General features: G+C 32.3%; 1 protein-coding gene across 6 annotated transcripts in view; it reads right to left on the bottom strand.

The window, feature by feature from the left end:
- Positions 1 to 13909, bottom strand: part of COL11A1 (collagen type XI alpha 1 chain) — a 197539-nt gene that overhangs the window by 30343 nt on the left and 153287 nt on the right. For all 6 annotated transcript variants that reach the window (XM_070608147.1, XM_070608150.1, XM_070608146.1 and 3 more), the window contains 8 exons: positions 13034 to 13087; positions 11389 to 11442; positions 10061 to 10114; positions 5323 to 5376; positions 4522 to 4629; positions 4170 to 4223; positions 3477 to 3530; positions 2382 to 2435 (listed from right to left, as the gene is read on the bottom strand). In XM_070608147.1, coding sequence (XP_070464248.1) covers positions 2382 to 2435; positions 3477 to 3530; positions 4170 to 4223; positions 4522 to 4629; positions 5323 to 5376; positions 10061 to 10114; positions 11389 to 11442; positions 13034 to 13087 — 486 coding nt within the window. The remainder of the gene's footprint in view (positions 1 to 2381; positions 2436 to 3476; positions 3531 to 4169; positions 4224 to 4521; positions 4630 to 5322; positions 5377 to 10060; positions 10115 to 11388; positions 11443 to 13033; positions 13088 to 13909) is intronic.

Here is a 13909-nt window from a genome sequence, read left to right as displayed (position 1 = left end):
TTGCTAGCACATTATCATAATTCCTTATTTTTATTCATCTTGTTGATGCATTTAAACATATTTTTATTTTTTCAATATAGTTTACTCCTTTTAATCAAGAGTGTATCAGGTTTTCTAGTGAGAAATATTGACAGGAAAGAGAGTAATATGATTTTTCTATTCTCTAATTTTATCTGGTAAATCTAAAGAAGAAATTTGCCAGTTACTTGCAATTTACCAACATCATGTAATATTAAATTTTGGATTGAAATAAATTGGTTATTCTTCCTGTTCTTAAAGCAACAAGTAATTAAAATTTATTGAGCATATACTATGTTCCTGTCAATATACCATTAATATATTATTACATATTTTATATTATTATTATAATTATTTCTAATCTATGAAAAATACAACCTTATTCTCATCATAAAGAGAAAGTAATTAAGAACCAGGGATTAACTACTGTTCTTATGTTATATCTCATTTAAGTAGTAAATGGAGAGGTCCAACTCAGGTGTGAACCAGTAAGAATGTTAACACATGAGCTTTCCACTACACAACACTGTCTCAGTGTTGTGGAATAGAGTATAATCTAGGTCTCTGTATATGTGCTGACTTTTCTGTGACATTTTTTCAATTCTAGAATTGAATGGAGGTCTTTCCAGAGGTTTGTATTGAGTTACATATTATTCAAACTTTTGGGTCACAACAACTCCAAAAGGGGCATGTGATATACTGGTTCACACATAAGTGTCCTGTTTTTTTCACATTCCCATTAATATTCTGTAGTAAATTGTTTCTGTTTATTTACTTTTTTTAAATTTAAAAATCATTCACTTGTTTTCAAAATCAGTAATTCACATGATTCCTCACTGTATAGCTGAAAAACCTAATTTGTTCCATAACTCTGTCATCATATTAAGAGAATTCACCCCAAATATCAAATGGTACTTAGTTGAATTTATCAAAGATTGTAAATAAACAATTTGTTTGACATATTTTAAAATGAAACTAAATTGGATAGCACTTGCTGACAGTTTGCCTTGAATAATAGAATGAGCCAAGAAGCTACCAATATATATAATAAAATATTCAAAATTAATTTTGATATAGTCTTTCTCTTTCTAGTAGCTACCATACTTTGAAGGAAGGTTTAATTCTCTCTGTACCAAAGCATTATAATTTACACCTATAAGATGATAGTTATTAAATGTTTATGAGAACAAAATTTATTTCATAACTAAAAGCTAACACACTATTATGTGAACATATATTATTATTTTTGTATTATATGGGTTAAATTATGTTCTGCCAAAGCCTAGGTAGTAGTAGGCCTCTCAGAGAAATATGGAGGATAAGTAACTTGCCCGAGGTTGTACAAGTAACAAACGGTAGAGCTGGGTTAAAGACCAGGTAGTATGATTTCATTGCCTTGTTAACCATTACTTTAAATAACATCATTAGAGGCTAGGAGAAAGAAAAAAAAAAGATTTCATGTCTTCTCAGGAAAGATTTCAACCCATTCTCAAAGACATCTGTATAATTATTCTTCTTCAAGTTCTGAAATAATAAAACTTTCATCAGGAAAGTTTAAAGGCATTCAGACTATAAGTAAAAATAGGCAACAAATCTCAAAGATCATATTACACTTTGGATTACTAAAGGGGAAATGAGCCTAAGAAATATATTTGCAAGTTTGCTACATATTTTGTTCATGGATAGGTTGGAAAACAGATTACAGGAGGAGCAGGACAACGTTGTATATTGCCGTAAGTGCCGCAAGAGGCAGGTCAACAGAGATTGTTTTTATCATGAAAATAGTACAGGAGTAAGGAAAAGACAGTAAATTGCCTAGGCTCTACAGCAGCCAATATTTTGAACAAAATCTATTTATTTATATTGTTCTGTAGCCCTTTGTTAAAATCCTGCTATTGATTCCAAATCAGGCAAGTTTAACAATGTAAACCAAGCTAACATTATATACTGATTCCTGAGATCATTCTGTTCATACTGTATTCAGGCTTTTACAACATTTTAAACTAGCACTGGATTTTCGGCATCACATCCCCCTGTAGTGCCCCATGAGTTGATGTTCAGGGTACCATCAGAGTCTTTTATAACAGCCTACAACATTCATACAGAGGGGAGACCTCAGCACAGAGAAGTGAGAAAGTCCATAAGTAGGAGTTGTTTTTTTCTCATTTTCATTGCGACAGAGAAATGGTGAAAGTATGCCTTATTCTAATACATATTTCGACAAATTTAAGAAATTATTCTCTATGACTTACACTTTCCAGCATCCTTATAATGTTCTGCCAGCAGCTTACATATATTAAATAAATGTATACACACAGTAGGTAATGAATGGATGTTTCAAATAAAGAATTTACAAAACTTACTCTTTTTCCAGGAGGACCTGGTGGGCCAGCCTCACCAGATGGACCAGGAGGACCCTATAAAATGTGAAAAATACCTTTTAAGAAATTGGGTAATATTTTATGGTCCACAGTGCTTTTCAAAGTCTGAACTGAAATCAACTATCTTTCTTCACTTCCCCACATCTATCTTTCCTGGAAAAGCTCAGCCCTATTTCAGATACCTAAACTTCCTTTAGATATCTATAGTTAGAGCTCGCACATTCATACGGAAAATTTCTTCACAGCTGAAAGAAAGTGAATCAAATTCCTTCTATGTAAAACTGCGTACTTTCAAAAGGTACTCATTTATATCTGGCAAGCATCCAATAGACACTCTAATTAATAGAATCATATGGTTAATAATTCTACTCATATCACACACACTTGTGAAACAATAAAACTATTACTTCTAAATTTCTTCCTGTACAACACTAGCATTTTTATGCCAAGGAGTATGCAACATGCTGGGATATGACCAGCGTGTCTTATTCACACAGAAGAAGACTATATCTCTGTCTGCAGACACCCAGTGGGGACGGCACTAGAGAGAAAGTGTGTTTGGGATGCATTTGTCTTTGGCTCCTACTTTAGTTAGTGCCCTCCTTCACCTCCTCCCTAAATAACCACACGTGGAAAGCCCCCTCCTGTGCCTTTTCAAAATTTTAAAAAAATAGTCCAATACAATGCTGAGTTCACTTAGGTTATTAATTGAAGTAATTCATGTCAATGATCGGCTGATAACTTGGCATTCTTCATTTCAGTCTTATTTGTGTTTTGAAAATAACTTTTTATTTAACCTAAATGGATAGATAAGTGAATTTGATATAATATGACAAAATCATTAGTATGATATGACTACATTTTTCATTATAAAGGCTTTGCTTATATTTCTTAAATGACATCAAGTAAGAAATACTCTATGTAAGTTTGACCGTGAACTAGAATTCAAACGTAATTGATAAGTGTCTCGAAATAAATGTGTACACACATAGCAATGCTTTTGAAAAGCCGACTGTTGTTTCCTTAAAATGTCTGGAGACTATGTGAAGATGAAATGAAAACAGTAAGCTTGCTTACCGGTTGACCGGGATCTCCATCTTCACCCTTGTCACCACCAACACCATCTTGACCCTATGGTGGGCAGTAGAAAATGAACCCGGATATTTTTCACTACTTATTCACTTTTATCAAAATAAAAAAGTATAGTATACTATTTCAGTCCTTGAGATAAATTATTACCACTTGGACAAACAGAAGTATTAATATGTTTTTTCAATTTTTTTTTAAGGATTGTGGTGTTTCTCTCTCTTTCCATAAAGATTTGTGAAACTGCCACCATATCAAATTTAAAATATAGGATGCTCTTAATACAAGGAAAGGAAGAGGATGTAATTAGTATGCAAGGCCACCGCATCCTTTCACCATGAACAGACGTGGCAAAAATTGGGATAGAATTTACATTATAGAAGAGATTGAGATAACAACAATGATCCTGTAATTCTGAAATAATAGTAATGTTGCTACTCACATAATTAGTTTGTACAATCCAACAAAGTCTGGAAAACTGATGCAGATGAAGTGAATAATCATGGAACTTACGTCTAACAGTTTCCAACTATATGAATTTTATTGTTGTTGTGATTGTATTTTCTTTTTCTTTCTATTTTTGGGAGTCCACTTAGGTAATTAAGAATTTTCTTTAATTATCACACTAGAGACACTGGGAACATCCCCACCAAAATAATTCCTTTATTTTTCCATAATACTTACTGCAGGGCCAGGTTCCCCAGGGGGACCAGGATCTCCAGGAAAACCAACAGGACCCTAGAACGATGTGTTTTTAAAGGAAAGGAAACAAACGAAAAATATTTTTTATAAAGTCATGATATTCTGAAGTTTAAGAGGTAAAAGTCATGGTAAAACTAGGTGAGATTATTTCTTTTCTCCTCCAAAAAATTTTTAAAAAGTGAAATTAATTGAGAATGCATATGAATGTATGAAATGATGAAAAATCAGCTTCACCAGCTATGGGCCAGAGTCTCATGATTTCTCATCTTTCTATGAAAAGCTCCCAAGTGGCTTTGACTTAGATGCCTCTTTACAGAACACCAAGTTTACTTACCGGGTTACCCTTAGGGCCATCATCACCTGGTGGTCCCTTAGCACCAGGAGGTCCAGCAGCACCGGGTGGACCAGCTTCTCCTTTCTCTCCTCTTTCTCCTTTGGGACCCTACACAACATAAAAAAAGAATGATTATCTTACAAGCTTTAAGTCAGAGTTTCTTAACCTGAGCAAACTGGGGTCAGCCAATTCTTTGCTGTGGGAGGCTGTCGCCGCCTATGCATTACAAGATGTTTAAAAGCATCCCTGGTCTCTATTAATTAGATGCCAGCAACTACCATTCCTCCAAGTGTGACAACTTAAAACATCTCCAGACATTGCTAAATATTTCCTGGGGGTCAAATTTACTCCAGGTTTAAATCAATCTAAGTTAGAATAATACAATCCTAATACAATTAAAATTTACGAATATTTATTTGATGTAGCAGAGTTTGTTTCTTTAGTGGTCAGTCCACCAAAAAAATGTACATGATAAATAGCTTATAGTTTTAATGCTCTAATGTATGTAAATGTATTTTTTTCCAATTTCTATGTGAATCAAAATATGCAGATGATATGCAAAATTATTAAACAAAAAGGCTCTGTATTTTCCATTATTCCTAATGAGTTGGAAAGGGAAAGCAAGTAACTGAACCACAGCTAGGAGTTAAGTGCAAGTTTAAAATGCTCTGAAATTAAATAAATAAATAAATAAATAAATAAAAATTGTCACACACTCAAAAAAAATTAAAAAAAAATAAAATGCTCTGAAAGAAATTCCTGGACCATAATACCCTCTATGGTCAATAAGACAGCACTTACGCCTGTGCCTGCTTCCCCAGGAGGCCCTGGGTTCCCTGCTTCTCCAGGCTCACCCTGTTAAGAAGAGATCAAATGAGCAACAGAACACAGAAGTAATGCTGACATTTGTAAAACTGCCTTCAGTGATGACCATGACATTTTAGATCAGCGCTGAAATCACCATACTGTTTAAAAGGCGGGGGAAAACTTTAATGGGGGGGGGACTTCCTTTTATTGACCTCAACACTTTTATTCTCAGGTGAGGAAACAGAACTGGATAGTTTGGATGCTACAACTGTCATCAGTTAATCAATAGCCAGAGCATTAACTCAGTTCCCATCAAACCACCAAGGAAAACAGACGTCTGCATGTTTCCTAACAAATTGTATATCATCAATATTCATATTAGAATTAAGTTTATTGATTAAATAATTCAAAACAATTAATTTGATTTGAATTAAACTAATCAAATCTCATTCAAATCAGACTAATCAAAACTAATTCAAATCAGATTAGTTTTTTTACTAAAACATGAATTCACTTTACCTTTACTATAACAAATAAGCAAACAATTTGGTAGTATTAATGATAATCCTATAAAATATATTTAGTAGATGTCTAAAGAACATAGAAAACGATACATAAAGGTACTTAGATGTTAATTAAAACTTCTCCTTTTGAGGATGTACATATTATACATTTGGTAGCCTTTATGGTCTTCTTGTATAGATATGGATGGCTATTTTTTAACTCAGCAGACTAATAAATAAACCTCCTAGACTAGTAGGTTTTAGTTATGAAAGTCTGTTACCAGCTCTTCACACTCAGAAATGCATACAAACATAATATTTTATCCAGGTAATCATGCAAGGGAAGTACTATAGGACATTCGAGTACCATGTTTCTAAAGAAAATCAGTGGTACTAGAAATTCTGAAGTGGAAAATGTTCGAAATTTTTTAAAAAATGTGACGCCTGAATTTCTTTTAATTTTTAACTCTGTTATTTCCAATATTCCTGGCACAAACTCATTGCTCATCAATTGGTTTATAATGTGTTACACTAAATACGAACATAATTCCAGGGGAGAGACTATTTTGTTTACATAATTTCTTACTCTTTGAGAACATGCACATATTTTAACTTCTTGAATTATCTGTATAATGATGGAAGATATCAAGTACTTTCTCAGAACTTAGTAGTAGTATTATTCTGTATAAATTAGTTTCTCTCGAGCAAATATTTCCATTTATCTTAGATAAACCTTACAACTAAAATAGTGCATTTACATTATTTACAATGCAATGAATCATTCAGCTATCTCTGTATTACGGAATGACAAATGTGACATTTTTATGAGCCATTATTCATATCTTTCAAATAAACTATAAGCAGTTTGCCATTCAAATCAACTGTAAAATGTCCATATTAAATGCTTTATATATGGAATATATACAGTATACTCTCTGATGGCATTTATGGGTGGAATTCAAAACAGCCAAACTCATACAAGCAGAGTAGAATGGTAGTCGCCAGGGGCTGGAGAATGTGGGACATGGGGGAATGTTGGTCAAAGGGCACAAAATTTCAGACACACAAGACAAATAAGTTCTGGAGATCTAATGTGCAGTAACGTGACTATAGTTAAAAACACTGTCTTGTATGCTCGAAATTCGCTAAGAGGGTAGATCTGAAGTGTTTTTACCACACACATAAAATAAAGTATGTGAGATAATGAATGTGTTAAATAGCTTGAGTGTGGGAATTATTTCACAAGGTATACATATATCAAAACATAAAGTTGCACACCTTAAATATATACAATTTTCATTTGTCAATTATACCTCAATAAAGGTATAATTGGGGAAGAAATCAAATACAGGAAACCTATTCACCATGTACAAAATGGTTTCTAATGCACCACATTAACCCATGGTGAGATCACAGAAGTTAGAACTAGAGGAGAAATAATTACTTTTTTTTAGTCACTCTTTGCATATTTTGTTGCTCCCCTTTAACCTTTTTCCACTACAAAGTTAAACTTAAGTTGATTCTGAAAAGACTCCATTTTTTTTAATGAGGGAAATGATAACAGATGGGTTTAAATAACTGTCAACATTTAAAGATGAGGTTTTACTACAAAGTCTCTTCTACTTGAGAACAACGCATTAATATTCATTTGTTCAAAATACATATGAAAATTATCCTTTTGTATATTAGAGCCCAGTGGGTGGAAGATAAATAGTAATTAATTAAGATGAAATTAATATTATCTAAAAATATCTCATTTCAAGTCTTTTGAAAGGGGATGGGACAAAATTACAAGTGAAAAAATAAAATGTTGCAACAAAACTACATTATATGGATTAAATCCATATTTTTAGTATCAACAAGGCTACAGCACATTAATTCTAAAGAATAATAAATGATATACAATAATATAAATTCTATGAAGAACGCTGGCATGTGAAGGAAGTGCTAGATTAAAAATTTATTACTTATCATGTAACCATTTTACTGCATTCTATAACACACTTGTTCAGGTTCAAGCTCCCTTCAGAAGGAACAGCAAATCAGTCTATATGACTGAAGTCATAAAATATGCATTAAATCTTAAGGTAATGTCCTGATATATTTCTTTGTTTTGAGGAAATCAGTGAAGTGCAAAAAGTTCGTCTCTGGAAAACAGGTTAAACATTTTTAAGCATGACTAAAGGATATCAGCCTTTCTTTTCTTGTTTTTTTTCATTGAATTAATGACTGGGAATAAATTTTCCAAAGTAGAAATGAGGAAGCATTCAGCCAGAATCAAAGCCGATGTTAGAAATCTGTAATCTACAGCAAATTATATTCCCCCAGATTCTGAAGAAAAAAAAAATAGAATTTTCTTTTTATCCTGCTATCCATCACACACAAAAAATTTTGATAGAGAAAAGTGAAAACTCTATTTTTTAGTGCAACAAATTTAGAATCAGGTACATTTTAATTCTAAGAAGCTGAAGCATCATCCTGATTGACTGAATCATTCTCTTAAGACTCAAGGTTGGCAAGGTATTACCAGATAGGCTTTAAACAAACGGAAACAGTATGGCAAGGGAGTTCCCCAAAACTCCAAACAGCTGGCATCCATGTTTATCTTCAAGAGTACCACAGAAGAGAAAAGCATAAAAGAAGCAATCGAAATACTTAAATCTGTTCCCATTGCACCCAAACGCTTTAGGAAACAAGTAAGATAAGCTGAAAAGGCAATTAAACAGTCTTAGAATTTGCTATGTCGGCAAAACTAAAACTAGAGACTAGTCTAGATAGTTTATCTGGACTTTAGACTAGATAGTTCTCACGACTATCTAGTCAGCATTAGAGCCAAAAGGAGATGATGCAAAGAAGACAGTAAATGTATAAGGTTGTTTTCATCTGTCTAATACAGTGATACCATCTGGAGACCAGTTGTCTCTTCTGCTATTCTTCCTATGACAACTGGACTCAAGGAAAAATGTTCTTTCAATTCCACCCCCAACTCACCTGCACCTTTTCAACACAAAACTTTAAATTTAAGACTATAAACAAAAAGACAGTTAATCAGAAACCTAGACTGTTTATGCAATAAAAATTAGATAACTTTAAAATGTTTCTAATTTAGTAATTAAAAAAATATTTGAATATTTAGTCATATAGGATTCATTATAACCAAAACACTAGAATGCGGGTGTTGAGTAGAAATAAACATCAAAATACTATATTCTAACCCTATTATATTTATTTTTCTGAAGGTAGATCCTTTAATTAAAATAAATGAATTTAGTACAAGATATGATGTTCAAAAATTTCTGAGATCAAAGAACAGAATCATTGTTACAATTAGGATAAGTCTACACTCCTGAAGTCATTTAATTAATAACTAGCAAATTCATGAAATTTCCACATTTTTATCACTGTATAATATTTTATGGTACAAAATTTAATTTTCATCCGTCAAAACTGATAAATAATTTATTTTTTAAATAAAGCATATATCAATGTCAATTTTCTTGAAAATTGTATTAACAAATGAGCAAGAACGCATAAAGAAGAAATGAGAGAGCCATTCTGACATTTTCAAAAAATGGAAAAGCAGATAGTTTAAATGAAATCACGATCATGAGAAAAGGAAGTTACTCAGAGCCGAGATGTTATGACACTTGCCAACTGTTTTGAAAAGTGACAAATACAAGTCACAGTAGTAGTAATTAAAATGTAACTCCCAGTATGACAAAATGAATGATTAATTCTCTTGTAATTTGAAGGATTCCTTTTTCCCTTTTAAGCCAGTTACATCAACCAATTTCTTTTGTTTTCAGTAATCGGTTACCAGAAACACTTAGTCTAGTGAGGCATACAAGGGTGGGGTGGATCCTGACTTCATCTCTTTCTAATAACAAAACCTTGATAAAATTACTGAAATTCTCCAAGCTTCAGCTTTCTCAGCTTAAAAATGTGGGTGATAATAATAATACCATCATGACAGAGTGGCTGTTTTAATTAAAGGAAACAATTCATTTTTGTACACTGCTTGGTACAATAACTGGCAATCAAAAACATGATATCTCAAAATTGTTTTACCTTTGATTATTTAACTTCTAGAACAAATGAGCTGTGATTCATATAACTAAGTGCAAAATATTTAGAAAGATAGTAATATTATATGCACTTAAAATATTAGCCAGTATCATCAGAGTTCTCAATTCTTTCTGTTTGAAACTGTATTTCACTACATTCCTTACCTTTTCTCCAACACCACCAACTGAACCAATGGATCCTGGGGGTCCTTGTGGTCCCTACAGTGTAGAAAAAAATACAATTGTCCTTATTCTTGTAATGAAATAATAAATTCATAAATATATATCTAGCTGTTCTCAAAGAAAGATAAATATATGCAAGAATATTTCAAATCATTTGAAGGACGGGACAAAATGATGCCCTTTATCGAGTTGACAAATTTACCGGACAGTAAATAATTTAATTATATTTCACTGATGTTCAAATTCACCAGAATTTTTAATATAAAGCAGGAGACTTTCCAGCTCTAGTCAAGCCAGTTGATACTCAGAATATAATTTCAATCTCTCTGACCATTGAATATGTTGGTTTTCGAGGACAATTTTTAGGTATTTATGGCGGATCAAAATACGACTCTGGTTAGGAACTGCATAATCCATGCAAAAAACATTATAAACCACCATTTAGCCTTTAAATTACTTAAGGGGAATTAAAACCTAAAAGCTCTTTCAGTTGATCTGCTCCTACTCTCTTTTACCCTGTCTGGCCTGCCAGAATTAAAAGGGGCGTAGCAGAAGAGCAAGAAAGACAAGAATAAATGACTTTTTCATTGTGAAGAGGTGAAGTCAGAGGGAGAGACAACATCAAAGCCTATAAATTTGCTAATGGTAACAGTAAGAAAAATATGGCACTATATTTCAAAATTCTATAATATTGGAACATAGTCAATTTTTAAGCTTCAAGGAGATAGTCTTTATGTAATTAAGAAGAAATATTTTACAAGGTAAGAAGTACACATATCATCATGCACATATTACTCTTACATATTTTATAGAGTGAAATAGAAAAAGGAAGCTTTTAGATAAAAGCCACTGATGACAAATGCATGCTTAAAGGATATTTGAAGTACAGACATAGGCTAGTACAATCAAAGCCAATTACAAACCATCTCCTCACTCCATTGTCAGAGACAAAGGTTAAATTTAAAACAATTCAGGAATATTGAACAGTTATTATATGCAAGGCGTAGTGTTAGAATGTTGAACAGAATGATGTGGTTCATTATAATACAAATACTATTCCTCACTCACTAATAAAATACATTGAATGCGAACTTAGTAACTATTTCATATTTGTGGTGACTAGTTCTCTATAAAGCCTATTTCTTTTCCTGCAAAATAAAATGGAGTAAATAATCCTTGAGCTCTTGTCCACTCCTAACATTAAACAATAATGTAATTATCTCCATTGTATCTTAGACCTCATCTGCTATTAAATACTACCAACACCTATAAACCTTCAAAATAATTAATACATATTTCACAATTCTTACATCAGCTCCATTGGGGCCTTGAGGGCCTCTTGGGCCTGGAGGACCAGGTGGACCCTGTAAGAGATGAATATTAAGGTTTATGAGAGCCAAATTCAAATGCATTTCTAATATTTTCATTTTGTGATTAAGTAAAAGAAGTTTCAGCCTGTAAAGTCATAGTCACTGAAGCATATCAGGGTTAAGTCATTCTTGATGGATACAACATCACGTTAGCAAATGATTCCTTACATATAGCTTTGGAGAAATTAGGACTATAGGAAAAAAAATTTGATCAAAAATTAGAAAAGACTATTGCTACTATCTGGTACAATTAATTCATAATACAACTAGAAATATTTTATGCTAGAATATGCTAGAATGCTAGAGTACAAAGGCAATATAAAGTTGGAACAAGACATGATGCTTGAGTGCATTTAGAATTCATTAATTCTATGAAAGTACTTTTGGTTTTTAGTTGTATATTTTTGATTTTTTGCGTCTGCTCTCATGCTCTACATGCTAGAATTGAAGTAAGATTAACCAGTTGAATTCCTAACAGAAAGGTTCTCTCTCCCAGTTGTGCATTAAAATTACCCTGGGCACTTTTTACAAATACTGATGGCCAGAACCCCTTACTTCAAGGTTGTGATTAAATCAGTCTGTAGTGAATACCAGGATATTCATATTTTTTTAAAGGTCACAGTTTATTCTAATGTCATGGTTGAACAGGTTCTCTACTATTAGCTATTACCATAGGTCAGGGAGAATGTATTAACGATTCAAGAAACCACAGCAATCACATCCAGAAAGGAGTCTATATATCTGACGCTACTTGGAGTATTAATCAGCTATTTGAATCAGCAATGTTTATTATGCATTCCCTGTTGTTAAGTTTATTTTAATAATAAGAATTATTTCTTATCTGAAGAAAGTAAAATGCAAGTGTAAAAATATCAAAATATGTATTCTGAAGGAAGCGAAAATTGAAGGCAATGTTTTGAGAGGAAGGAGCAATTAGGAAATGTACTTGTTACATTTCATTATAGGTTTCAATTACTTTGATTAATTGCTTCCTTATTCAGGGTAGGGCTTAATAAACAAATATACGTATTTCATATTTTCAGTTGAGCTAACAGACTTAGAGCAGAAAGCCAGAATCAATAAGTGCAAATAATTATGTCTTAGCATTCTAATCAAGACAGAATTCCTTATTAAATTAAGAATTTGTTTCAAAGTACAGTTAATTTTTAATACTGTGTTAACATTTGCTAATTATCCAACTCTTGGATGACTATTATCTATTCTTTATCTACTTCCTATCAAAGCCCAGAGCTCAAGTTTAAGAAAAAACTAAAGTGTAGCACTTGATTCTATCCACCTCAATAATATATACACATATAAATGAAAAATATATAGTAATACATAAACCAATGAATGCCATGTATGTATAACATTACTTCCAAGTGACAATGAGAAAAGATATATTCAAGATGAGGAGAGAGACTGTGATGGTCGCAGATGAAGGTTGGGTGGGAAAAAGGGGCGGAATCAATCTGAACAGACATAACCTTTAGGCCTACTTTGTTCATATTAATAAACCTTAAGAAGGATATTTGTAATGTGGAAATCCATAATATCCATCAAATACTAAAAAATAAAAACTTACCATGGGACCAACATCTCCATTTTCACCTTTTTCACCAGGTGGGCCTGGCAGACCCTACAAAAATATAATAGAAAGACAATAAAAGTCACTTGCACATTTAAAAAGAAACTCTTGGCCAATTTCTAGTATAAAACCAAAAATTAAATATAAAGTTAAATAAGAAATGGGAATTAAGATTCAGAAACTGTAATTTGTCAAAATACTTATGATGTAAGTATTGACTACATATGATTAAACCTTGTATCTACATTTACAAATGAAATGTATACTTTGCATAATATTCTAACTGTTTGATTTTAGCTACAAGAGCTAAATACAAAATTTTGTCTAGGAATTTAAGAAAACAATAATTTTCTCCATCTTTTATGAGTAGTATATAGGACTGCCACTGTAAAGATTTTCTGAAAAATTTTGGCCCAAGTTATTTTAGAATACCCTATCCAGGTGAGGTTTTTATACTTAGCCACCAGTTTGACAAAGCTCTTTTGAAAATAAATATTCCAATACATTTCCAGGGTTATAAATATCTTCTGAATTTTTGACCTATAATAATTTGACTTATGAATTCTAATAATAATTCCTATTAATCTTCTGAATCTTAAAAATTCTCAAGGCCATGAAACTTGACATGTTATACTTCCTTTATTCTCTCAAATCCATTTCCTTTATATCCAATTGCTTTGGGAGAGGTTCTGTGTTACAGAATAAGCTCACAGGGTAGGCTGCATTCGCATTTCACCTGGCTACATCTTTATGGGAAAATTGCTTTACTTTCTCTTGCTCTTCTTAACCAGTTCTCCCATGCAGAACTGTTTATATTTCCTCTTCTATATCACAATAGTACTTTGTACGTACTTGAATTGTATACTTAAAAAC

This window comes from Equus przewalskii, unplaced genomic scaffold, assembly GCF_037783145.1.
Source record: "Equus przewalskii isolate Varuska unplaced genomic scaffold, EquPr2 ChrUn-13, whole genome shotgun sequence".
Lineage (NCBI taxonomy): Eukaryota > Metazoa > Chordata > Mammalia > Perissodactyla > Equidae > Equus > Equus przewalskii.
Note: the sequence above shows the minus strand (reverse complement) of the source record. Positions and strands in the feature narration are given on the sequence as shown.